The following is a 26592-nucleotide window of genomic DNA, read 5'->3' on the forward strand; positions in this document are numbered from 1 at the left end:
ATATATGTAACAGAGAACAAAGCTATATACGTGAAAAATAAATGCGTATATCTACACTGTACTCCGTATCGACACTGTGGGTAGAGGAGGGGAAAAGGTCTATACTCGAATTTCAGGTATGTACAGTGTTGGCTACTCGAAACGTATGTAACCTCGAAAATTTTCTCAGTGTGTATTGTGAAAAATTGCAGTGAACATATATTAGAACAAGTGAATGATGGAAAACTACAGTGACATAATCAGGTATGATTTTTTTTGTGAGTTTTACAAATCCTTGATAATTTTTCGAGAGATCTCTAAAAAAACTTTATTCTTCAGAGTGAATGAAGAACCAAGCGATACTTGTCCCAATGCAGGTGACGATCACGATTTTGATTCAGTGAACTCTTACGAAGCCGAAGAGTTTGAATTAAAATTACCGCGTTATGAAATATCGGTGAGTTCAAGGATTAGAAATATATTTTTTTTTATTCAATATCAAAAACTATATCACAATTGAATTTCAGGCAAATCACATAAACGAGGTTATGCCGTCACAGGACAGATTCGATAAGAAAATTCACACAGGTTCTGAATGCAAATATATTGAACCTAAACCCACATCTATATCAAGAACAATTTGCAAAACTAAGTATCAAAATTGTCTACCTGTTGTGGAATTAGGAAACGAAAATCCAAATGATCACACGAAAGCAAAAACTTTAATAATTTTGATACAAAAAGGATTCAACTAAGATAATAAATGTCAATTTTACATGAACTCAAATTTGAAATTTGCCAATTATAAGAAAGTAAAAATTTGTACAAGAATTGTAAAAAAATCATCGTATTCAACAAAAATGTATCAAAAATCGTATACATCGAGAGAAAATCTGAAAATGCATAAAAATTCGTTAGTTGAAAGAATTAGATCATATGAATGTGAGATTTGCCACAAAATATTTGGATACCAACAGGGACTCGAAAGGCATATAATGTTAGTACATGATGGTAGCAAACCCTTTGAATGTGAGATTTGCCACAAAATATTTGGATACCAACAGGTGCTCGAAAGGCATATAATGTCAGTACATGATCGCAGAAAACCCTTCAAATGTAAAATTTGTCACAAATCATTTGGACAAAAACAACACCTCGAAACTCATATAAATGTAGTACATAATCAGAGCAAACCCTTTGAATGTGAGATTTGTCACAAATCATTTGGATTTCAACAGGTACTCGAAAGGCATATAATGTCAGTACATGATCGTAGTAAACCCTTAGAATGTGAAATTTGTCACAAATCATTTCGACTAAAAAGTGCCTTATATACTCACATAAATTCAGTACATAGTCGCAATAAACTCTTTGAATGTAATATTTGTCATAAATTATTTTCTCATAAAGGTAATCTAAATAGACACACAACTTCAGTCCATGATCGCAACAAACCCTTTGAATGTGATATTTGTCACAAATCATTTTCACAAAAAGGCCACCTCAATGCTCACATAAATGCAGTTCATAATCGTAGCAAACCCTTCGAATGTGAGATTTGTCACAAATCATTTGGACACAAAGGTTATCTCAAAATTCACATGAATTTAGTGCATTATCAGAGCAAATTCTTTGAATGTGAGATTTGTCAAAAATCATTTTCACAAAAAGGTGACCTGAAAGCACACATCAAAACAATACATGATCGTAATGGATTTTCAAAAAAATAAGATTATTTTCGAGATATTTTGACACCATAAATTTGCATTCGCGTAATAATCAATGATTGAAAAATGTTGACACTGATACCCTTCAATTTTTTGAAAAAACTTCAAAATATTTTAACCGTTATCAGTTTTGTATTAATTTTGAATAGTTTCATCCTTCGTAATAAACTATTATATTAAATAACGAATCTTGAGCGTATTTTCTTTTTTTTTAAAAACATTGATTTTTCAAAATCTTATCCAGGTCCCAAAATCATAAAAAAGTCCAAAAAATTCTGAAAAAAATAATCACTTAATCTCCAATTCATACTACCGTTGTTCAAAATGAACACCTGTTTAAACGTCACTTTTTAGAATCGTAGTGGATTTTTCTTCACGTAATTCAATGTCCCAGAGCCAAAAAAATAATCAAAGAAGAGTTTCGAATGATTTTGACACTCAATAAACAGTCGTAAGAATGGAAAAATGCCACAATGTTCACGCATTTCCCAATATTTCTGAAACCTCAGTGAACGAATCGAAGCAATAAGCGAACAACTTTAGAAATATTTTTTGCGAACCCTATAGACAAAATGTGCACACTGAAAAGATTCTGCTCATAAATGAAAACCACATTTAGTTTGAAATCTCGACCGAAATTTTGTGAACAGAATTTCAGTTCACGTTGGTATGAAATGATATTCGATTTTGACCAAGTATTATGAGCGCGAAATTTTGTGCTTGTTCCGTCACTTATGTTGAACGCGATCTGTGACCAACTTGCAGCGGTCGGCGGTGGCCGACGCCGCCGGTATATTGACTTGGCTGCAGTGTGACAAGTATTGATGGTGGGAGTTCAGTCCCATGTTGAGCGCAGATCGGGCGCAACAGTGGTGACGAAAGATGCCCAACTCATAGATGTGAGAAAAACTTGGCCATAACAGTTTATAATTGTATACCACTAGTGTACGAATATACATTTCATGTGTATCTTGGTATTAATTAACAGAATTTTTTCAGTGCAGAGGACAAAGCAAACACACGCGCAAAATAAGTGCTTATCGACACGGTCGACGGTAGAGGGAGAGAGTTTTGCCTGCTAACGATAACATTTGTGGGATATGCTAACCTATTTACGAGTGAACATTGAATCGCTAGTGTATTTTTACCGACGAGCTTAGTGTTTACAAATTATATTCGTAGAAAGAGAACAATAAAACTTGAAATCGAGGTTTATTAATTCAATTATAGTTGTAGCTATTTGTTACGTTTAACCTCAAATATATAGTCAGTATGTATGGTAAAAAAATAGAGTGAACTTTTTACTACTTTGTATACTTTTAATCGAGGACGTCATGGAAGACAACAGTAACTTAGTAAGGTAAGACTCTTGTGTGCTATAATTGCATTGTAATCTTTTGACCGATTTGACATGAAACTCGACTGTTCTTCAGGGTGAAGGAAGAGCCAAGGGATACTTTAAGGAACACTGGTGACGATTATGTTTTATATTCTGTGGACTCTTGCAAAGTCGAGAACTTTGAAACATTACCGTTTCATGAACTGTCGGTGAGTTCAATTACTTTAATTATATTCTGTTGAGAAATTATTAGAAACTAACTAACAACTTTCATTTTAGCTAAAACATGAGAATGAGGCTGAGGCATTCGAAGAGAGGTTAGATAAAAAACTACATATAGTTTTTGAATGTAAAGACGTTAAACTTGAACTGAAGGCTCAACCGACAACCATCTACAAATCAGAACATGAAATACCTACTATAAAAATAGAAAACAAAAATCAGACCGACGACATGAATGAAAAGATTCCAATTGTTTTGATAAAAAAAGGATTTAACTACGAGAATAATTGTCAATTTAATATGAACTCCGGATTACCGTTTCATGAACTGTCGGTGAGTTCAATTATTTCAAGTATATTCGGTTGAGAAATTATTAGAAACTAACTCACAACTTTCATTTTAGCCAAAACATGCGAATGAAGCTGTGGCATTCCAAGAGAGGTTAGATAAAAAACTACATATAGTTCTTGAATGTAAAGACGTTAAACTTGAACTGAAGGCTCAACCGACAACCATCTACAAATCAGAACATGAAATACCTAATATAAAAATAGAAAACGAAAATCAGACCGATGACATGAATGAAAAAATTCCAATTGTTTTGACAAAAAAAGGATTTAACTACGAGAATAATTGTCAATTTAATATGAACTCCGAATTAAATTTTGCCATTCTTAAAACGGTGAAAAATTGTAAAAAGCCCGTTGAAAAAAAATCAACCAATACATCAAAAATTTGCACAGAAGCTGATAGAGCAGGAGCAAGTCTGAAAAAATATACAAATACTTATACAACACCAAAAAGAATTGCACGGTATGAATGTCTTATTTGCCACAAATCGTTGGGAAACACAAAAAAACTAAAAATACATGTAAGTACAGCACACGAAGGTAAAAAACCCTTTGAGTGTAATATTTGTCAAAAATCATTTTCACAAAAGGGTAACCTGAAAGCTCACATCAGAAGAGTACATGATCGTATAAACTCTTTCGAGTGTGAAATTTGTCACAAATCATTTGGATACCAGAGTGATCTCAATAAACACATAAGGAAAGTACACGATCGCAACAAACTCTTTGAATGTGAAATTTGTCACAAATCGTTTCAAGAACAGAGTCATCTGAAAAGACATATAAATGCAGTGCACGATCGTAGCAAACCCTTCGAATGTGATATGTGTCACAAATTATTTGGACTAAAATGTAACCTCAAATATCACATAAATACAGTTCATGATCGTATCAAACCCTTCGAATGTAAGATTTGTCCCAGATCATTTGGAAACCAGAGTTAATCTTAATAAACACATAAGGACAGTACATGATCGCATCAAACTCAACAAACAAACTCAACAAAAAGCATTCAAACTCTTTGAATGTGAAATTTGTCACAAATCATTTGGACGAAAAGAAAACCTTAAAAGTCACATAAATGCAGTACATGCTCATAGCAAACCCTTCCAATGTGACATTTGTCACAAATCATTTGGACTAAAATTTAACCTCAAAATTCACATAAATTCAATTCATGACCGTAGAAATTCCTTCGAATGTGATATTTGTTGCAAGTCATACAGCCGGCAGGATACCTTCAAAGCTCACGTGAATGCAATACATGGTCGAAACAAACTCTTCGAGTGTGAGATATGTCACAAAGCATTTGGCTCTAAGAATAAACTTGAAACTCATTTAAATGCGGTCCACTTACGTAGAAAATCCTTTGAATGTGAGATTTGTCACCGTTTATACTCAAGTAAAAGTAATCTCAATCAACACTTAAATAGAGTACATAATAGTAGTAAATCTTCCAAAAAATGAGATTATTTTCTAGAGATTTAGATACAATAAATTTCCATTTACATATAATTATCGTAATAATTGAAAAATTTTAAAATAAATATTGTTTAATTATTTTAAACTTGAGTACATTTTCAACTATTATCAGTTTTGTAGTAAACGTCAAAAAGTTGAGCCATGTTCAGATTTCGGAATGATAAATATTCGGAATCGTAAATATTCGGAATATTTAAAATTCGGAATGTTTGAAAATCGGAATATTGAAAACGGAACATGAGAAATTCGGAAAAACAAAATTTCGGAATAAAAAAATTTCGGAATGAAAAAAATTCGGAAAAATTAAAATTCGGAATCCACAAAATTGTTAGTGGAGAATGTAGACTATAAAATTTCCCATTAAAAATTTTGTGGATTCCGAATTTTAATTTTTCCGAATTTTTTTCATTCCGAAATTTTTTTATTCCGAAATTTTGTTTTTCCGAATTTCTCATGTTCCGTTTTCAATATTCCGATTTTCAAACATTCCGAATTTTAAATATTCCGAATATTTACGATTCCGAATATTTATCATTCCGAAATCTGAACATGGCTCTCATCGTCAAACACCGAATGAGCAGTCGCGTGAACGAAAGACGTGATTTTTCGTCCTCCGGAACACAAAAATATCTATGAACAAAATACCTATTAAAATTTTTTTAATCTCCGTGTTTTAGGGTTCTCAATGAAAGAAATGAATCGATTCCACTGCAAAGCGACACAAACTTCAATAGCGAATTAAAGCTCTAACTCTAAAGATATTTTCTATACATAATACGATACTCCACTTTTTGAATCACCCTATCTCCAAGCGATAGAAATCTCCGGTAGCGAATCTCTAACTTTCGGCGCTCGAGCGCACGTATGCATACATCCGCGCGCGATAGTATACGCACTCGCGTGCAATAAAGCCAGCAGCAGCGAGAAAAAAAACGGGTCGCGATCGTTATCGTAAATCGACGCAGTCCCATCGTTTTCATCGTTAGTGCATACGCACTGTATATACCTCATAGATAAAACGCTGTACATATCGGATGCGCAGCGGCGATCATTTACGATAAATTTAACTCTTTCCCTTTTCATTTTGTTTGCGTATGTATAAACTCGCGAGCTGTATCGGATTTCGAATCGATGCGCCGAAAATCAAACGATCGCGTATCAATAAGCCGTATGCACGCTAGTGCGTATAAGCCGCCCGGAGATGCTTTAATCATCGTTAAAAGCTTCTTATGATATACGAAAAGGGTCCGCGATGTAAAAAATCACGGCTATTTTTTGCGCAGCAGCAGCGGTATCATCACACCTGGCCCGGCATGTAAACATGGCGGTGGCGGCGCAGGGCCAGCTCTCTCATGGATTTGGATCTGCCTGCGGAGAGGCTCGCGTGCTGGACCACCCAGAAGCAGCAGCAGCAGCAACAGAATATCGACGAGAAGAAGCGACAAGTCCCTTATTATCATTGGCAGGGGCATATTGCGTGATGCTGTATTATTGCTATATACAATATGTATACCACTACTGCTCGAGAGAGGCAGCAGCTCGTTGATACATCTCTCTCTTTCTCTTTCTCGCGCAACAAATATGCCTTTCGCAGAAAATGATTGGACTCGCTTAATATAGGCTCGGTGGTCTGCTGCACTCGAGCGACTTCGTGGAACAAACAATCGATTGGCTATTACAAGTTAAGTAAGTGGACAGTTTTAACGCGCCCCGCGATTCGTTTTATATTATTACGTATATACACGCAATGATCAGAAGCAATTGCGAATGCCTCGCCACGGATTGCAGCACTTTTTTAATATATATAATATATAGAAGCAGTAGTGGCAATCCGCAATCGCACACACATCGTATAACGAGCGTATAATGGAAAACTTGCCCAGTCTCTATCTCTCGAGTTGTATGTGGCTATGTGTATGTATATAACGAGCAAAGTTTGATTATGATCCGCTCGAAACTGCCCGAGAGAGAGAGAGAGAGATAGAGACATATAGAAGAGCTTCTCTGCACGCCCAAAAGCCAGGCTCTTCTCTCTCTCTCTCTGCGTATAAGACAACTGCCACACAGCCTTGGCGCACGTACCCGCAGATAGATATATATAGCAAGTGTAGATGTGTGTGTGTGCGCAGTGGCTTTGACACCCTCTCAAACCAAAGCTCTCTACACCGTATACTCGAGTCTGCTGCTGCTGCTGCGGTGGTCCTGGCTAAAGCCGCAAGTGCCACGCGCCGCATATAGCCCCGAAGACTACCCAGCGACTACCACTGTTATATTATGTAACTGGGCTTTCTCTGCGACGACGACGACGACGACGCACGTCTTCTCTCGGTCAACGACACTATATTCCTCTTCTCCAGATAGTGCCTACCCTATATATACGTATTAGCCTTGATATATACCTGTCCCGTCGTAGCTACCAAGTCCTGATAATATACGGCCTTATACCAGAGAGCCACCCGAAAGATTTTGCTGCTATATGTAGTACGTGGCTTTGTGTAATAATAAACGCGCCGCTTTTTTCAATGCATCGCCCTTTTAGAGATAAAAAAAGAATAAAGTAAAAGAAAAAACGGAGCTTATATCGCGTACTCGCGAAACTCAGATATATCTTCCGATGCGTGCTGTGCTGTATACTGTACTCGTGCTCAGGTATAGGATATTCTTCAATTGTTAGGTGTAAATCGAGCAAAAAAAAAAGTAAAAAAGAAGAGAGAGAGAGAGAGAGAGAGAGAAGAAACGAGGATTTATGCTAGCCGCGCGCGCAAACACCTTCGAGTCACTTTCCCGCAGCTAGCTGCACACGTATACGTACAATAGAGACGTCTGTCCGGGCCGCGTATCTCGTTCTCTCTCTCTCTATATACATGTATGTATGTCTGACACATTTTTTTTCAGCCTCGTCGTTCGTGCGCCGCGTCGTATGTGTAAATTCGAAATGAAAAGTATAAAAAAAAGAAGAAAAAAGGGAAAGAAGACGTATTACTTGCAATCGAAGGGACAAAAAAGTCCGCTGTTATCCGAAATCTTGAGTTACCACCACCGCGAGAGAGAGAGAGAGAGACAACAAAGTCGTGTTATATCAGCGAAAGAGAGGCACATACATCACACCAGGTACATTATATGTATACGTGTTATATATAACAAAGGTCATAGCCGAGAATGTAAGTCGAAAACAAACGCGCGTTAATTAACAGCGAGAGCCACGAGCGCGCAGGAAGATGGGGGGTGGGTGAAGGTGGCGGCGCTGCATTTCTGTGTTTGTGTGTGTGCAGCTGCAATTTCAACTACCTTATACTGGGCTCTCGGATATGTGGCACTTCTTCATACACAGCCAACCTAGCTCTTCTCTCTTACATACACACTATACTCTCGGCGTTTTCGCAATTCGTCGCTCCTCGTCGTCGCGTCGAATTTACCACGGGCTCCCGGGCAATCCTAAAAAAGTCTCGAGAGCTGGGCTAGAGCATAGTAGAGATATTACGACGACGACGGGGTGTTGTACCTACCTCTCGTTCGTGCGGTCCTTTTATATATATAAAAATCTAAAAAAGAATTAACTTTTCTAGGTCGTGGAGCGCGACGTTTACATCTTTTTTTCTCCCAAAAAAAAAAAAGAGTCGAGGAGTTTTCCCCAACTTTTATTACACGCATAATAAGGGATATAGTAGCCTATCTAGTCGCTCATTTTTCAGACTCTCTCTGTCTCTCTTGGATGGATACGAAAAACTATGCCGAACTCCATCGACGCTCGTGAATATATACAGGCCAGAGAGGGAAATGAATAGTACGGTATAGTTTGGATATACAGTAGCCTGTCACGGGCGATTAAACGCCCTCCTCCTCTCTCTCCCTCTCACTCACTCCCTCGTTCGTGTGCGACTGCGCTATATACAGGCATTACTGCGCTGCGCACAGCTCATACGATTATCCCGATAATCAAAGTCGGCTTCATTAATCGGAGCCGCCTCCCCGAAACTTTACCCATTAGGCTTTTTCAACGTGATTTAGATTTACCCGATTGTGTGCCCGCTGCTGCTGCAGTTCGCGCAGTGTCGCGCACGCATGCACACGACGAGAGACTCTTACTTTTCCTTCGATCCGCGTTTAATGGATGGAAATTTGGCCTTTAACGGCATGATCGCGTACACGCGTTTTTCAATTATTATACGTACGCGTGATATCCTTTTTATATAAGAAATTTAACAAAAAACAGGCCGATCACGCTACTCTTATCCTTTTTTTCTTTTTTTTTTTTTTTTTAATGGATACGAGCTCTTCGGGTGAAATATCGTGTCAAGTGTATCGCGTGCGCGACGATTTAACGAGGATCCTGCTTAATGGAGATCGACTGCCATCGCCTCTCTTTTTTTTTTGTTTTTCGGCTTTACCTTCGAACGTATATATATAAACTCGAATACACTGCAGCTGCAGCGAGTAAGGAACACGTATAGGACGTGCGAGAGAGAGAGAAGCTCGGGAGGAGAAAATAACGCGCTTTTTAAGACACACACATATATACAACACTGCCTCGCGCGCGCGAATGGCGTGCAGGTCAATTGCAATAGCCATAAAAGTGTAATGGACTCTGCCGCGCCGGGCTTGTGCATTTTAAAAACTATAAATCCTCCCGAGCCGAGAGAAGCCTTTATAATATATACCATACGCCGTCGGACGTGTGTCTTGTAAATAACAAAATAATGCTTATTGAAATATAAAATTTTTCGAATCTTTTTTTTATTGCTTCGGATAGGATGTGCCTGTAGCTCCGATCGAGGTGTAATTCTATTTTTCAATTTTTTTTTGTTTCTACTCTCCGGGCTCGAGCAATCAATACGTGGATGCGAAGGGAAGAAAAAAAAACCCTAAAGAAGAAGCGGCAACGATCCAAGCTGGTGTATACAGCGCGTCGGGTTAATTTTCTTCCTTCGGGATGAAGAAAAGAAGCTCGCTCTGATGGATATGTGCTATATATATACTTAACCTTTTGAAACGAGCCAGATACGCGCTTGTGTGTGTATGTACACGTAAAAAAAATGAAAATAATATAAAAAAAGGTTGATGCAGACGTATCTGTATATAAGAAAGTTTCACGCTCCGAGAGCCCGCGCGTGCGCGCGAGTGATGAGCTATATATAAAACGAGGTAAAAAAAATCGCAGACCTTGATGGACTCTCGCTCGCGCGAGAGAGAAAGAGAAACGAGGGGGTAAAAATGAAAGAGATCTTTGTTAAGTGTATACAGTACGCGCGATTATAATGGGCCCTCTATTTTTTTCTTTCTCTCTCTTTCTGATTCTTCGCTTCTTAACACTTTGGCTTTGGCGTATCGCGTCGCGTCCCCCGTCGTTGATGCACTTTTTCGCGCGCGCTGACATTGTGCGTATATAACGATCCTGGTCGCGATCCATACACACACACGCACACACACCTTATTGTCTTCTTCTTATTATTATTATTATTATGATTATTATTATCATATTATATTATATATCGATCAGTGGTGGTGCATCATCGGCCGGCGCGGCCTTGACGCACACTTTGAAAAATGATTTGATAATTCCGTGTGCCGTAATATCAGTCTCTTGAATCGCGCCCGATCGTGCATCTTGTCGATCTCTCTCAGCGGATAAAGTAAAAGATCAAAAAAAAGGAAGGCGAGCAGAAGAATAAGAAGAAGGAGATGAAGGAAAAAGTCGTACAGCGGCGAGATTCTTTTCTTTTTTTTTTATTTTGGTCTTCGATTAAGGTTCTCTCGCGATATAAACATTTTAATTGAACTTTATCGAAGCGGGGAGGTAGGGGTTTCCCTGGGCTAGCTGCAGTGATTAATTCGCGGGGTGAGCAATAATTGGTCCTCGAGCGAGTGCGAGATAAAATAAAATAAATTCCCCGGAGCAGCTGCGATAAAAATCAGTCCCGCACAGAGAGAGAGATACGTATTATACGTCTGCGAGCTGTATCGTAACGATTTACTCGCGCGCCCGGCTCGTGTATTACCTGCTTCACCTTCGTTTGTCTGTGTGTGTGTGTGTGTGTGTGAGTGTAGCACGGTAGCTAATTATTTCACGCGACCAAAAAAGAAGAGAATATATATGTACGCGCGTGTGTGTACGAGCTTCGAGGATCACATACCGGGTGACAAACGCGTATGTGCGTGAGATAAGGCCATGCCGCTACCGCCGCCGGGTGCATTGCACACGGGGCTATAGTAGTAGTAGTAAAATATATACGTAAACGCGATAAGGGCCGCCGCTACGGGGGGACGACGACGCGCACTTATACCGTACGTGGCTCGTGGTAAAGGGGCAAACGCGTGACTCGTATAGCTTATATTACAGCCGCGACGATTTATAACAGGCCCTTGACCTTTTATGCTAATTTTGTAGGGTATATAAGCAAAAGCGAGAAATACAAGTATTTTCAATTTAGCGGATATATACATATAGATTGTATATATTGGGTCCTAAATCGGCTATGAATGTACATTAAACGGGATATTATTGAGAGAGAGAGATAGGCTTTGAGAGTCGCGCGCGGTACGCGTTTATCGGACCGAAACTCATTGACCGGATCGAGCTATTTCTCGGATAAGCGTCTCTTGTGTCCATTACGTTGCGTTGTTACGTCTTGCGTGCCGCGCGTTGTGGAATTTAATTAAGCTTCCTCGGAACAACAGCAGCAGTACACGATGCCATTGCCCCTCCTACCTCCCTTACCTCCTGTGAATCGTTGATATAGGCTAGCCTCTATATTCGAGGCAAGGCCCTTTTAGGAACCATATACACTCGAGGAAACGACCATCATCTCGGGTAATAATAATAATCGAACGACTTTCCTTTTATTTTTTCGTATACGCATAATAATCTGTCTCTCTCTCTCCCGCGCGCGAGCAATTTATTAACACGTGTATGGCAATGTAGCTCGGCTGCCTCTCGAGTGCAGCTCTTCGCGATCGCGCTCGTATAATATACATACTCGACTTGGCCGGCGTGTGCGTGTGTGTGTGAGCGGATAACGGATTGCAGTGCAGAGTGTGGTCACGGCCACGACGACGGCCCCGCCGCGTCGCGTATACACACACACTTTTATGCGTGTGCGCATATATCGGCAAAACCGCTAGATAGGCGCGCGCGCGCGCGAAAAAAGTGAAAATTTATATACCGCCCGTACGTGCGCGCGTACATATAATATGAAAGCGTCTCGTCGTGCTTTTTTCTCTCCTCCTCTTCTTTTTCGCGAGAAAAAAATTACGATTCTCTCGATCGATCGATGGATATAGCTACAGTTAGATCGTGCATAGCAGATATCGCACACGCGCCTGACCTCTCTAATCGTCGTCGCTCGAGCAATCGCGATGATTGCCAATGAAAGTGTGTGACAGGCAGCGCATTATTATTTCGCTCTTATTTCGCGGTCACGCCTCTATAGCTATACGAGCTATAGTACTATATAAACGTCAAAAGCGATCATCGCGCGACTCGACGTGAGTGCCTTGGATCGACTGTGCAGTTATGGTGTGCCTGGCGACGTGTGACAATAACAATTACAGGCACCGCACGTGGAAAAGCCAAACTATATACGTAGAGAGAGAAGCCGCAGATTAGAAAGTAGTTGAAGGCCCTAAAAATTATCGTCACCTTATAGATTCAGCTGAATTTTGTATACATATCGAATGCGTAGGTATGTGTATTGTGTATGTGTAGGAGCGATCGAGTTTTCACTTCACGTACGCATACTGCATATACGTTTCTTATTCAATTTCATGCGCCCGTATGGTATTTCGAGCCGATCGGTAGTATTATTGCACACGAACAGCATATATACTCTGCGAAGCTTTTCAACGCCTCTCTCTCTAGAGGCCTAAGTGCACCGGCTAAGTGCTGCATAATGGCGAAAGATCGTTTTACACAATTTTACGAGTGGAAAGAGAGAGAGAAAAAAAATAACAACGACGATGAATGAAAAATAATAATAATAACTGTTGAACTAAATATCGATAAATTTTTTCTTCTTCGCTTCGACGCTCACTATATACTACTATACCGAGAGTGAGTCGAGCTCTGAGCAAGAGAGAGAGAGAGAGAGAGGGAAAAAGAGTTAAAACTTCATTTTCAAGTCGTTGCTGTTAGCGTCGTTGTTGTTGTCGGGTAATAAGAGCTGCTGCCGCTGCTGCTCGACGAAAGAGAGAGAGAGAGAGAGAGAGAGAAAAGGCAAAACAAGTATTTTCATTTATGTACCGTTAAGAAATATACAGACATTTCGCGCACGTAATAGCCGGAGCGCGATGATAATTATAGACATTTTATCGGAGCTTCTTATGGCAGTATACACACATATATACCTTGTATAGCTCTTTTTCAGCGAGCTGTCGCTAAGGCACACACGTATAGGATACTGCAAGCTCCGCAGCGCTCGGCTAATAGCGAAATCCGTTGGCAAACGTATATAACAGCAGCTTATATTTTACTATATAACGTATACGAGCGAGGGAGAGAGAGAGATGCCTTAATTCACCGCGACTACCTATCTACCACACTATGGCTTTATGAGTGAGTATTTGAATTTATTGGCGCTGCTGCTTATATGTATACAATATATAAACTCGTACTATTTATTTTATAACTTATAACTCGGGAAAAAAAGAAGTTGACAAAAAAAAAGTAATAATAAAAAACTTACGAGCCAATTTGTTCGGGTGTATAATATTAAAAAAAAAGCCTCGACTACTGCACCGCAATTAAAATAAATATGTCTCTCTCGCGTTATCTGACGCGACTCGAAGCCGCCGCAGCCGTTGTCGCCGCGCACATGAGTAATGACAAAGGAAAACGTCGACTGTCAACGCGTCAAAGTTTATATATACCTATTGGTATCGATAAATATATGTATTGGACGACGCGTGGCTAATATAAGGAGCTAGAGGAGGCTCGTAAACGCGAAAGAAACCGAACCGTATATACAAAGCCATGAAGTGTCCGACAACTGTTTTATCGCTGGTACTGGTACTGATGGTCGCGATCGACGATCGCGCTCACTGCCAAGAGGAGCCAAAAGTCAATTACGACCAAGAGGAAGAAGCTGGGCCGAAAGTTACTTACGACGAGGAAGGAGAGGGTCCAAAAGTCAGTTACGACGAGGGAGGAGAGGGGCCGAAAGTCAATTACGACGATGATCGTGAGAAATGCAAATTTTTATATTTATTTTACAACAAATGAAATATTTATAAGGTGACTACAGCGAGACCTTTTTTATTTTGTTTTCAAGTGAACGCGTCGGAAGATCGACCCTGCGACGTGGTCGATGACATCGTCTGCGGGGCCTACTGCGCCGACCAGAAGCCACGTAAGAGGGCCACCTGTGACGATGGAAAGTGCCGATGCGTCTGAACCCCATAACTATGCACAATTTTTCATTTCTCCACTTTTGCAATCGAAAATTATGTATAAAGATTAAAAATAAAAAAAATGCTCGCGAAATGTCGAAAACAAAGTTGCTCGGCGTACAAAATTCTTCCTTCCCTCACGCATATTTTCCGCGTTCGGAGCTCTCGACAAAGAATTTATCGATCCCCAAACACACACACACCCTATTCCCTCATCAAACGAGCTCGCAACAACAAAAAGAATACAACGCGGAAAAAACAAACGAAAAATCCCGGATATTAATAACCCATTTTTCCGATTGTTACGTGTACGTAGGACACAATACCCGTAATGAATGCTACATGGCTACCGGCATACAGTAGCCTTCGCGTCACACACACACACACTACAAGGGGGGGTATGTATAGCGCAGCAGTCGCGACATTGCCAATTATATACCAAGGCAGGTATGTATGTATGTATATACTTTCGGTCGAGCGCGCAAAGTGCCAATTTGTGAGCGCAATCGAATCGGACTCGTTGGACGGTTATATAGTTGTATAAGCGAGAGAGACGCGCGTGTCTGCGCGCGAAGGGCGACTGGCGAGCCCACCACCACCTCCTCCTCCTCCTCCGCTTTTCGTCATTTTTCTCTTTTCCTTTCAGACTCTTAAGTAAGTTTGTACGTATACGTGACTCGACAGCCAGCTCGACGAATACATATATTAATCCTCGTTTTGATATAATAATTATCACGCACGCGTTGAATATTTTTTTCTTCCTCGTCGTCGTCTGTCGCGCTCGAAAAATCGTATTTCGCAGCACGTCCAGAGCGCGTTGAATGCATTATATCACACACACACACACACGTATAGTACATGCGGGCTCGACCGCAAGCAGCAGCAGCACGAGGATCGGTACAGCCGCGCCGACGACAGCTCGAGCATTGTGCAATTGTGCTAAAGCGCACACGTCGACGAGCGAGCGAGCTTTCTGCATAATGTCGCGTCGCTTACTCGCGAGCGGGACACACCAATAATTATGTGCCTCTCTCTCTCTCACTCACTCGTGCTGCATGCACACACGCATTATCGCGCTCGGGCCGCTAAATCGTATTTTACAAACGCGGTGGCGAGCGAGCAGGCCAGGCAGCTTTTGTTTAAGCAGGCACGCACTACACGAGCGAGCGAGAGAGACCGAATGGGAAATTTTGCTCGGGCGCAGTTTATATGTATAATGTATATACCGGAGTCCGAAGACTCGCGCGTTATATCGAGAGCTTTGGCAAAATAATAAAGGCCAGCAGAAACATAAGCCTCGCGGGCTAATACGTAATAATTCATTTCGTGCGTATAAGCAACTACCAACTACCACTACGCAAATTAAAAGCTGTCTCGCAGAAAAAGGAGAAAAATTTTCGATCTCTCCGAGTCGAGTCTTCTTTTTTTATCTCAGCCATTCCAGCGTAACTCGTAGTATAGTAGTAGCAGTCGCGTCTGCATTAAACATCGAGTTTACGCATCTGCTTGAAGCTTTGAAAAATAGAGTGCGTTACTTGCTCTCCCGCTCCTCCCTATTACTTCGGAACTCTCTCTGCCTACCTACCTCTCGTCTGCGCACGAAAAGGGAAAAAAATCGTATACGCGATCGCTGTTTCTGACGTTAATTTATCGTGCTAGTGCAAACGAGGCGGCAGCTGAAAACTTTGCAATTTTCTTCGTCGCTGCTGCAGCTTTTTCTCTCTTTCTTCTGTTTTCTTTGCCTTCGTCTCTGTCTCTCTCTCTCTATCTGTGTATGTGTGCCGCTGCCGCGTCTATGTTTTTTTTTCCTCTTCCTTACTCTTCTTCCTCTCGCTTTTGTGTGCGTCTCTGTGTGTCTGTGCGCGCGCGGTTAAAGCCGCGGCGGTGGCAACGCGGTGACAGTAGTGGGAAAAGAAGAACAAAAGTTTTCCTTTCCACTGTTTGGCAAGGGAAAGAGATACGTTGATCGTTGTTATCCCAGCAAGCAGCAGCAGCAGATGCGTTTTTTATTTTACTTATTTACAAAATTCGAACTTTGACCATTTTTATCCGTCTTTCGCGAGGGTGTGCGCGGGGGGCAAAGGTGACTTTTGCACCTGTGTTAGTGTAAGCGCGTGTGAGTTACACGAGCGCGTCGAAAGATCGTTAATCAAAGAAGGAAGAAAAAAAGAGAGAGGAAGAAGTTGTATAGGATATCGCACGGCTGTGTGCTTTGAGCTGAGTCGGCGCGATCCGCTGCGGAGAAAGACGACGTATTCGCGCGCGGTTTATTATCGCTGACTATACGCGATCTCTCTCTATTGAGAGAAGGCTTAAATATGAATATAGGCGTCGGCTAGATATATCATACACGTAAATTATCGACCGATGTCCGCGAGTCGTGCAAAAAATTTTGGAACGTGGGTATAGATATAAATATCTCCGAAAAGCATTGGTATCACGTATTATTACTGCGCAACAGAATATGGATCGGTACTCCGTACGCCGGAAAAATCACTCGCCTATATGCTATATTATTTAATTGGGATTCAACGTTGATTGCTGAGCTTTTTCTGCGCATATATATAGCCGCAGCGAAATCCAATAAACAATTCAGCTCTCGGTAGCAATACATATACTTGTAAACATTCGCGATGTGCCCGCAAATATTTGCGTATATCCATTTGTTGGCTTCACTCGCTCTTTGCGGGCTGCAGTGAGTGTTCCGTGTAGTACAGCAGCAGCAGCAGCCGTTGCAGCATACGTAATATTATCCTCGCGGTGCTTTATGGGCCGAGCGATGTCGGCCGAGAAATGAACATTTTTTTTCTTTCTTCGTAAGTCGGAGGAGCTCCAATCTACCCTCGAACATCTCGGGGTCGTCCATCACCCGATGATGCATACACACACAAACGCACAGACAACTGCTGCATACAACATCAACGTGAGTGTGTGTGAGCAAATGCAGCATCCGCATCGGGCGAGCTTATACTCGTATCATGTGTAGGCAAGCTGGCGCATGTATATCCGCGCGGGTTTCGGGAAAACTCAACGAGTCTGTGCGTGCGTACGTGTGGAAGCTCGCGTGCGCACATGCGTACCTAATACATATACACGCGCGAACATAAAAAAAAAGTCTTAATGTAACGCGAGAACACATTTCTAGCGATAAGTATATTATATGTACTGCAACGCAGCCTCTCGCGCTGTACAGGCGCCCCCGATGCAGCAGCAGCACACGCACTCACACGAGTACAAATATATAAACAGCTACACGCGCATATGTGTGCCGCTAATGTGTATATGGCTGGTTCTGTGTCGAATCTAGTTGCCGTGACACGTGAATTTAGAATGAAAGTTTTGAGTACATTTTTTATCGGAGATTTGCCAAGTTTTCAAAGACAGAAAGTATATGGAGAGAAAAAAGTAAGAGTCAAAATCAAATCGAACTCGATCCGGACTTTTACTGCGCTCGAAAATTCGGAGAGCTTTTTTCGTATAATGTCAAGAAAGAATCGAATCGGGTTAGATTTTACGTTTCTTTGCGTAAGAGCAGCGCTACTCGAGGTGACATACTGCTCAAAATTTTGAGAAAATGTATGTTAGACTTTTTTTTCTAAAGTTACATTTTGGAGAATATTTCTGGACGTTCGATTCGATAAAGAACCGGTCGTGTCTATTACACAGAGTGCGGCAGTGCGCCCTCATGACGTGTAATACATTTACATACTTTTTACATCGTAATCTTTGCGCGTGCGGAGATCTGCGCTCGATGCATTGCTTTATGATGCTAGCAAATATTATGCACATTGCAATCAAGTAGCAGAACCACGAGAAGCCCGAAAATGAAATAAGTTAATACAAAGTTTAGGTTATTATTTATTTTCTTAAGTATAATTTAAGCTATATGTGCAACTGGTAAATGCAAATTTTCAATGGAATTTCGTTGTTACAGTTTTAATGACACGCGAGGACCTCTACACATATCGCATAGACATTTCTGCTTATGGAAGGGTCGAGATGGAGGGGGAACGTATCGCCAAGTAAAGGAGCACAATCGCACAGAGTCTCCTCATCAATGCCACTAGTGTACTACACGAGTAGTGCGTTCGGTCGCTGTAGCGAAGAGATAAATTCCTGCAGCGAGCAAGTGTTTACAAATAATATCAGTAATGGAGTGTAGGTCTCTATCTGAACTTGAGACACATAACCTCGAGGCTTATAACCTCTAATATTTTCTCGGTGTGCATCGCAAAAATTCACTGTGAATACGTTATACAATGAAGCGAGCGATTGAAAGTAGCGAGGACGCCGTTAGGTATAAATATTTTTAAACATATTGTAATAATTTTATTTAAAATCCAATTTCATTTTTACTCAGAGTGAAGGAAGAACCAAGCGATACTTTGAAGAATGCAGGTGACGATTATGCTTTAGATTCAGTGGACTCTTGCAAAGTCGAAAACTTGGAAACATGCCCGTTTTACAAATCATCGGTGAGTTTAATGATTTGAATTATTCTCTAATTTTCTGTTATTTAAAACTATTGTGCAATTTTAATTTCAAGAAAATCACATCAATGAAACTATTGTGTTACAGGAAAACTTGGATAAAAAAATATTTATAGATTTTGAGTGCAGATATGTTAAACTCGAACAGAAGTCATTATCGACCACCATCTGCAAAATTGAGAATCAAAATTACCCACTTGTTGTGAAAGTGGAAAATCAAAATCAGACCAGAGACTTGATTGAAAAAAATCTCATAATTTTAATAAAAAAAGGATTCAACTACGATCATCAATGTGCATTTCAAGAAAAATCCCGATTAACGCTTGACGAGTCCGGAAGGGTGAAAATATTTGATAAAAAAAATATATTTGAAAGGGGAAATGTGTGTCAAGAAACGTGTAAAGGAGAAACAAGTATAAAAACACATATCCATTCGACACATAAGACCATTATACCAATTAAATGTGAGATTTGTCACAAATCATTTAGCCGAAAAAATACTCTCAAAATTCACATGAATACAGTACATGATCTTAGCAAACCCTTCGTATGTGAGACATGTCATAAATCATTTACTCATAAAAGTCATCTAAATAGACATATAAGTTCAGTCCATGATCGCAGCAAACCCTTCGAATGTGATATGTGTCACAAATTATTTGGACAAAAATCTATTCTGAACAGGCACATAAATGCAGTACATTATCGTATTAAACCCTTCAAATGTGACGATTGCCACAAATCATTTGGCCGCAAGGATTGCCTTAAATCTCACTTAAATACAGTACATAATTGTAGCAAACCTTTTGAGTGTGAAATTTGTCACAAATACTTTGGATACCGAAGTAAACTTAAAAGGCATGTAAGTGCAGTTCATGATCGTAGCAAACCCTTCGAATGTGAAATTTGTCACAAATCATTTGAACGAATAGATAACCTCAATAAACACATAAATATAGTACATAATTGTATCAAACCTTTTGAGTGTGACATTTGTCACAAATCATTCGGACACGCAGGTCATCTCGAAATTCACATTGATACAGTTCACAATCAGAATAAACCCTTCGAATGTGAAATTTGTCATAAATCATTTGGACTAAAAAGTAATCTGAATAGACACATACGTTTAGTCCATGATCGCAGCAAACCCTTCGAATTTGAGATTCGAAGAATTTGAGACATATCACAAGTCATTTAATACCAAAATGTAGTCAAAGGTCACATTATGACAGTACATGAAAGCAGTCATAATAAACCTTAAAAGCGTGATATTTTTCCGGAAACTATTGGACGCAATAAAGACTCTATTCGCACGAGTTATCAATATAATTTTAGAACATCCTTTGCATAAATATCATTCTATTTTGTAAAGACTAATAAAGTGTTTCAAACTGTATACATTTTTTTTTCATTTTGAAAAATTTTCCTTTCACCTTTCACACATTAAGTCAAAAATAAAAAATATTTCTTAATTATCTACTCCCTATTGGTATATGATTGTAAAAAAGACTTGCCTCGAATTACATAACTTTGCACGCTGACTTTTTCAACTGATTCGCTGACGCTCTAAAAATTCAATGGCATCAAGGGTCGATAAAAAAACTCGGTATAAGTAGTGACAATTGAGATCCGATGCAAGGCATATCTTATAATCGCTCGTCTCTGATCAACTACTCGTTGTTCAACTACTATTGTTCTTAGAATCTATTATTCTTTTAATTTGTCACTCGTATTCCGAGTTGAACATTTATCATTTTTAAATCAGACTATGTATTACTTTATCATCATCAATGCGTAATTTTATAAATAATCACGATTGCAGTAGATAAGCTCTTTACCAAGGTATTGGTAGCGGGTTTTCTTTCATCTTCTGTCATCTGCCAAAGGAACCTCTCCTCTCCCTCTCTACGTGTGTGTGTGTGTCATATATGCGTCATATCTCACGAGATAATTACACGTGCGCAGAGCCACAGAGTAGAAGAAGAAAACACACGCAAGGAAAACGAATTGGTTTCACGGACCAGCAGCATCTCTGTCTCTCTTTCTCTATCTCTGAGCCTCCAAAAAACTCTATACCTCTTGGCCGTTAGTATGTTATTACACACTCGTGCGGCTACTGCTAGATTCTAAGAGAGAGAGAGTAAAAAAAAGGGACAAGAAACTTGCACTCAGCGGCGTATGTACAACTTGCTCGCTGAAACTCGCAGCGGTATAAAGGCTAAAAGTTCGCTCTGACGTTTCTTTCCATCCTGCTCCTCCTCCTCGTTCTTTTTTTCGCCTCCTTTCTGCCAGTCGAAAAAAGTTACCTACATACATACATATGTACGTAACATAGTACATCTGAGGTTTTCCTTTCTCATCGCGTTTTGTTTCACTTTTAGCTCCTCCGCCGCGCTCGTTCGTGAGAAAAAGGATCCGCGCGCGCGAGCTGGTATATGTTTTTTGCATGTCGTACTTATACTAGGCACACGCGTGCGCACTTTTTCCGCCGCGTTTGACGCAGAGGATGTACACACACACACACATATACTCGTCGCACGTATCAAAGTCCTGCAGCCCCGCTACATTCGCGACACATCTGTATAAAATATATCCGAGCGCGATTCGTCTCGGCTACTTCGTGATTTTTATCAATTACAGGCTATGCTTGCGATTGCTCCGCTCAAAGGCCGGCCCATAATTGCAGAAATTATAGTGCTCTCGATCGCGTCCTTCGAATTAATCAGCCCCGGCGCATTTGGCGAAACAAATCGTACGTTAAAATCCATTAATTTCGCTAAGCGATAATCGCCGCTAATGTCATTAGTGCAGCAGTGCATCGGCATCGCAGATTCGCGCAGTTTGCCCTTTTTTTTTATCATTTGCATTTATATGCCATACGCGCGCCTGTGTGTGTGTGTGTGTGTATGTGCTCCAGTGCAGTAACTCCGCATACACACACACACACACACACAAACATGGGTAAAGCAAACATCTGCGCGTATATACCATGATGATGATGATGCGGAGCCGACTATCGGATTCGATTCGGCAATTCTCCTTTGATTGAAGTACACCGAGTGCAGTGAGCGAGGGATTCATACCGTATAAGTAATGTGTACATATGCGTGAGCTCGTGTGTTTGTATAAACGCGCGCAGTTCGTCGATGATTCTCTCGATCGCGAGATATCTTCTACCTTATGCACTACGTTTATATTATTACGCTCCGGCGAGGCCCTCGTTACGTACCCTGGATTACGTTATTATACTTGCTCTAAAAATTAATATATTATATACCTGCCCAGTGCCCTGCACGCGAGTAAGAGAAAGAGAGATGATTCCGCGGATAGCTCCGAGATTTTTTTTCTGCTCTTTTGCTCTACCTTTACTTCCAAGTGTCTTCCTCTCCTTTTTTTCATTCGAGCCAAGCAAAAAGTCGGTGCAGTGTAGCGGCGGCTTATACTTTGGTAGTAGTGCTCGCGCGCGGGTGAAACAGAATTTTTGGAAAATATTTTAATTAAAAATGTTTCTCTTTAACGACTAGCTACTGCTACTATTACGTCGTCGTAGTCGTCGACTTGGTCGCTCTAGGTCGGAGAGCTTTATATATATATTCACGCGGCTTTCATTAATTTAATCTTTACAACGTAGGATATACATGTAACGCTTCTTTAGAAAAAGATTCATATATATGTACGTAATACGCGCGCTTGGGTTCCGTTACATTATGTGCGTTCTACTCTCCGCCTGACCAAAAGTGAATTTTTATCTCCCGCGCGTTCTACAATTAAAAAATACTCGCGCTGGCAGCGTCCACATATAGAGAGCTTTAATCATTTTCGAGGGAAGCCCAGCCGCGTGTAAGGAGTACGGAATTTCATTTATCTATGAAACTTTATAAAAAAATACAATTAGCCCCACATACGTACGCGTTCGTCGTCTTGGATTAAAATCCATCGGCTTGATTATATGCGATACAACCATAGCGACCTACGTAATATAAAAATGTACGTATCACAATATGCGTACCGAATATCGCACGACTATAGGCGTTATAATCAAACTGGCGCGAAATTAAGCCGCGAAAATGTGTACCTTAACGCGAGCCTGCTACTATATATACGCATAATATTATGTCGTTGCGCCCGCGTGCAATTATGATAATGGCATCGACTTTGTGTGTGTGTGTGTGTGTGTGTGTGTGTGTGTGTGTGTGTGTGTGTGTGATTGAAATGAGTCGCGAAGGGAGGGTATGGAGGACGGGATGAGTCCACGTCTGCGTACGGGAAAATGCGCTGGATGATATTATACGAGTGTGTGTATGCCGTGTTGTTTTCCACGTCGACGACGAAAAAAAGCTCGCGCGTGTGCAAACACAGAGGAATGGAGGGTGTACGGCACAGCCGAAAGAAATTAAAAATAGCTAGCGTGTGCACACGAGAGAGAGAGAGACACCGATCGATATGTATATACACACAAAAGCAGTATGCAGCAGCAGTCTGCAAAAGTGTCAAATAATTCGCAACTCTAGCGCAGTCGTCGTCGTCGTCGTCGTCGCGACGGTGCGGTTTTAATCAAACGCTCGACATTGAGGCCTAAAAGCGCACCCCCAACCCACCATCTCCTACACACCACTCGTTAATGGACTTTCGAACAAATGCAATATATAAAGTTCTTAAATGCGCATAGCGTCTCTCGCGAGATAGTATAGATAGTATAGTATATAAAGCTCAGCTCGGCTCGCGATTGTCAAACTGCGCGTACCGAGATTTCGCGTATTTTTCGTATTACATGTAAGGCGCTTTATGCGCGCGAATCGTGCATGATATATGTGCGCTCTTGAAGCCTCGCCTCGCGCCTCGAGGGAGCTCCGCACTGCGGTGCGCAATGTAGGTTCTGATGAGTTTTCTCGGAGAACTGCGTCGTCGCGTTCACGGCTTAGAGAGAGAGAGAGAGAGTACAGAGCGATTGCGAGCCCGCAAGTTATAAGACGCGCGAGGCGTTTGTATCGAGTGAATTTAAATGCGCTCCGCGCGTGAATCATCGCCTTCCTCGCTTCGTATGCATATTGTAAAGCTTTTGACTCGTTTCGTCCCGTAAAAGCTTCCCAAAAGGGATTATACGCGCGCGCCGAGCGGACCAGTGCGTCGAAGGCTGCGTGTCCCGCTGCCTCGGGCTCGGTGCCTGCGCGAATATTCGAAATATTATATGTACTCATTAAAAAGTGAAAATGATCGTTTTCGCGCGCTCATAGTATATAGGGTCATGGCTGCGACGTTTAATTCGCGACGAGACGCGAAAATGAAATATAAAGTTATATTCGCGCGTATCGGTGCGCGATGCTGGTGCGATTATTATTACTCGCGAGCAGCTCCGAACTTTAATTTACGAGCTATCTCTCGCTCGGGAGACATGCGGAAAAAAAGCGCGTATATACTCTCGAGTATATGATGTACGTTTCTTAAACGATATAAAAGTTTTGCTTATAATTCGAACGTTATCTCTCTCTCTCTTTTTTTGTTGCCGCATGCGATCACCCCTGCACACGATGCGTTGCGCGGCCCGGCCTGGCCTCGGATAAAAATCGATCGCGCGAGCGCATCTACTTATACGGTCATTAAATCAATGTTTCTCTCCCTCTTGACTCTCTCTCTTGTGCTATATATAAAATGCACTGCGCACTTGCAGATTTTAAAATATACGTACATTTGCAGTTTCGTACTCATATGAATGTATATAATATACTCGAGTTTGTGCCGGAAATAAAACAGCAGCACGACGAGAAATCCTTGAAAGCGGCTCGCAGCTGCAGCGCAATCGTAATCGCGTATCGATCCTCTCTCTCCTTATTTTTCCGCATCTTCGATTCATTTTTCTCTCTCTCTCTCTCTCTCTATAAATTCGTCACGTTGACGTATAAGCCTTTTTTAGTCGTACATACATACTCTCCAAATTTGTTTGATATTATAAGCGTATAGTACATATTTTACGTATATTCACATTTGCTGCGAGTGCGGGTCATCGGTGTGTGTTATATGTACCGGCGGCAGTCGTACAAAGCAGTACACACACACACACACACACATAATACGAGCTTCGCGCGCAGCGAGAAGCCAACCGAGAGAGAAAGAAAAAAAGGCCACGGGAGAGTCTCTTATCGCTCGTGAATCTGTATACAGTGAGCTGCACGAGGCTCTTTATACTCGGGACCATACGAACGAAAGAGAGAGAGAAGAAACACGAGGCGCGCGTGATTATGAGTACGTACGTATATATGCACATATACGTATGAAAAACATCCGAGTCGTGGCCGCGGCCGCATCTCTTCTTCTTCTTTCTCCTCGTCCGCTGCTGCCGCTGAAGTCAAGCTCGCGAATGGCCTCCTACGGTGCGTTCGTACATATAACTATATACGCGCTTCGAACTATTATGGCTGCGGGCGCATATGTATATGATGTATACACGGCCAATTGCCTCGAGCTGATGCTTCTCTTACCAACTATTTGCTTATAATAATTGGTAAAAAAAATGCCCCCACGTGTGCTCTTATCGAATTGGCGAATCGATAAATATATCGCACACGCAGCGCAAGTCTAACTATACACATATAATATAGGCGGCTCCTTAGTGACGTTTCAATCGGGGCGCTATTCAAGCGCCTCACATTTTCATATGTACGTATTAGACATAAATTCAGGAGAAAACGATCGCGTGCCAATCAAGCCCTCGTTTATTGTCCAACCTGCATTTCGCCTGATAATAATACGCGTAATGGTATCGCGATGCGCTCCAGGCGGATATAAATTAATTCGTTCTCTAGTGCAACGCGGCTCGCTATCGTCTTTTTCTTTTACTTTTTCTATTATTATTATTGTATTGGGAGGAGGGCCTGTGTGTTTGCGTTGCACTGCTGCACATCTGCCGCTTGCCACTACGTTCGCGTGATTTTTCGCTTTTTAAAGACGGACACACGTACTATATACGTGCTACATATATATACACATCGACCTCGAGAGAACGTTTGATTTATCGCCCAGAGTTGAATTTATGTCTAGATATATATGTACGTGCGCATGTGTAATGTAAAGACTCTGTGCTTTTGTGCGCGCGCGCGTGCCGTACAGAGAGATTATCCTCCTCGCGGTTCATGCGCTCGAGTGTGCTGCAGCTACTGCTTAGAGAGAGAGACATGATGCTGCATCGAACTCTCGATATATATAACGTTTACAAGTAGATACTCTTGAAATTTTTTTGCTCTGTAGCCAATTTTTTCGCGCGTTTCGAGCTGCTGCTGCTCTGTATATGGGCAAATCTCAAAATAAAATGTAATTTCACGAAGCAAAAGAGCCACACAATAAATAAACGTGGTTAATTATTGATATTTTTTTATTAATTTGTTGACAAAAATAAAAGAGAGCTTTCTTATATATTGTACAATATCGTAGCTTTTGTTGGAGCTTTTGTTATTTTTATTACATCTTATACTATTCATTATCATTACTGCACCTCGATCACAAATGTGCCGCCAAGCAGATATTGTACAGATCTGCATTGCTCAGATTCTCGAGGATCATGTCGCAGCAGAGAATCGGCAATCGATTATGTATCAGCTGCATGAAAGGCTCCAATGCCCAAGACT

The 26592-nt window shown here is 41.0% G+C and overlaps 4 protein-coding genes across 4 annotated transcripts in view; 3 read left to right on the forward strand and 1 right to left on the reverse strand.

The window, feature by feature from the left end:
- LOC106648479 (fibrillin-2) overlaps positions 1–26592 on the reverse strand; it is a 94738-nt gene that overhangs the window by 57079 nt on the left and 11067 nt on the right. The window lies entirely within an intron of this gene.
- Positions 120–832, forward strand: LOC106648485. Its single transcript, XM_014365409.2, has 3 exons — positions 120–243; positions 319–436; positions 507–832. The coding sequence occupies exons 1-3, from the start codon at positions 215–217 to the stop codon at positions 732–734; spliced, it is 375 nt and encodes a 124-aa protein (XP_014220895.1). The 5' UTR covers positions 120–214; the 3' UTR covers positions 735–832.
- Positions 13905–14591, forward strand: LOC106648634. Its single transcript, XM_014365679.2, has 2 exons — positions 13905–14272; positions 14363–14591. The coding sequence occupies exons 1-2, from the start codon at positions 14065–14067 to the stop codon at positions 14482–14484; spliced, it is 330 nt and encodes a 109-aa protein (XP_014221165.1). The 5' UTR covers positions 13905–14064; the 3' UTR covers positions 14485–14591.
- On the forward strand, positions 18569–20263 carry LOC106648633 (zinc finger protein OZF-like). Its single transcript, XM_014365678.2, has 3 exons — positions 18569–18777; positions 18841–18955; positions 19059–20263. The coding sequence occupies exons 1-3, from the start codon at positions 18740–18742 to the stop codon at positions 20148–20150; spliced, it is 1245 nt and encodes a 414-aa protein (XP_014221164.1). The 5' UTR covers positions 18569–18739; the 3' UTR covers positions 20151–20263.

Source organism: Trichogramma pretiosum, unplaced genomic scaffold (assembly GCF_000599845.2).
Source record: "Trichogramma pretiosum strain Unisexual culture from Peru unplaced genomic scaffold, Tpre_2.0 scaffold7, whole genome shotgun sequence".
NCBI lineage: Eukaryota > Metazoa > Arthropoda > Insecta > Hymenoptera > Trichogrammatidae > Trichogramma > Trichogramma pretiosum.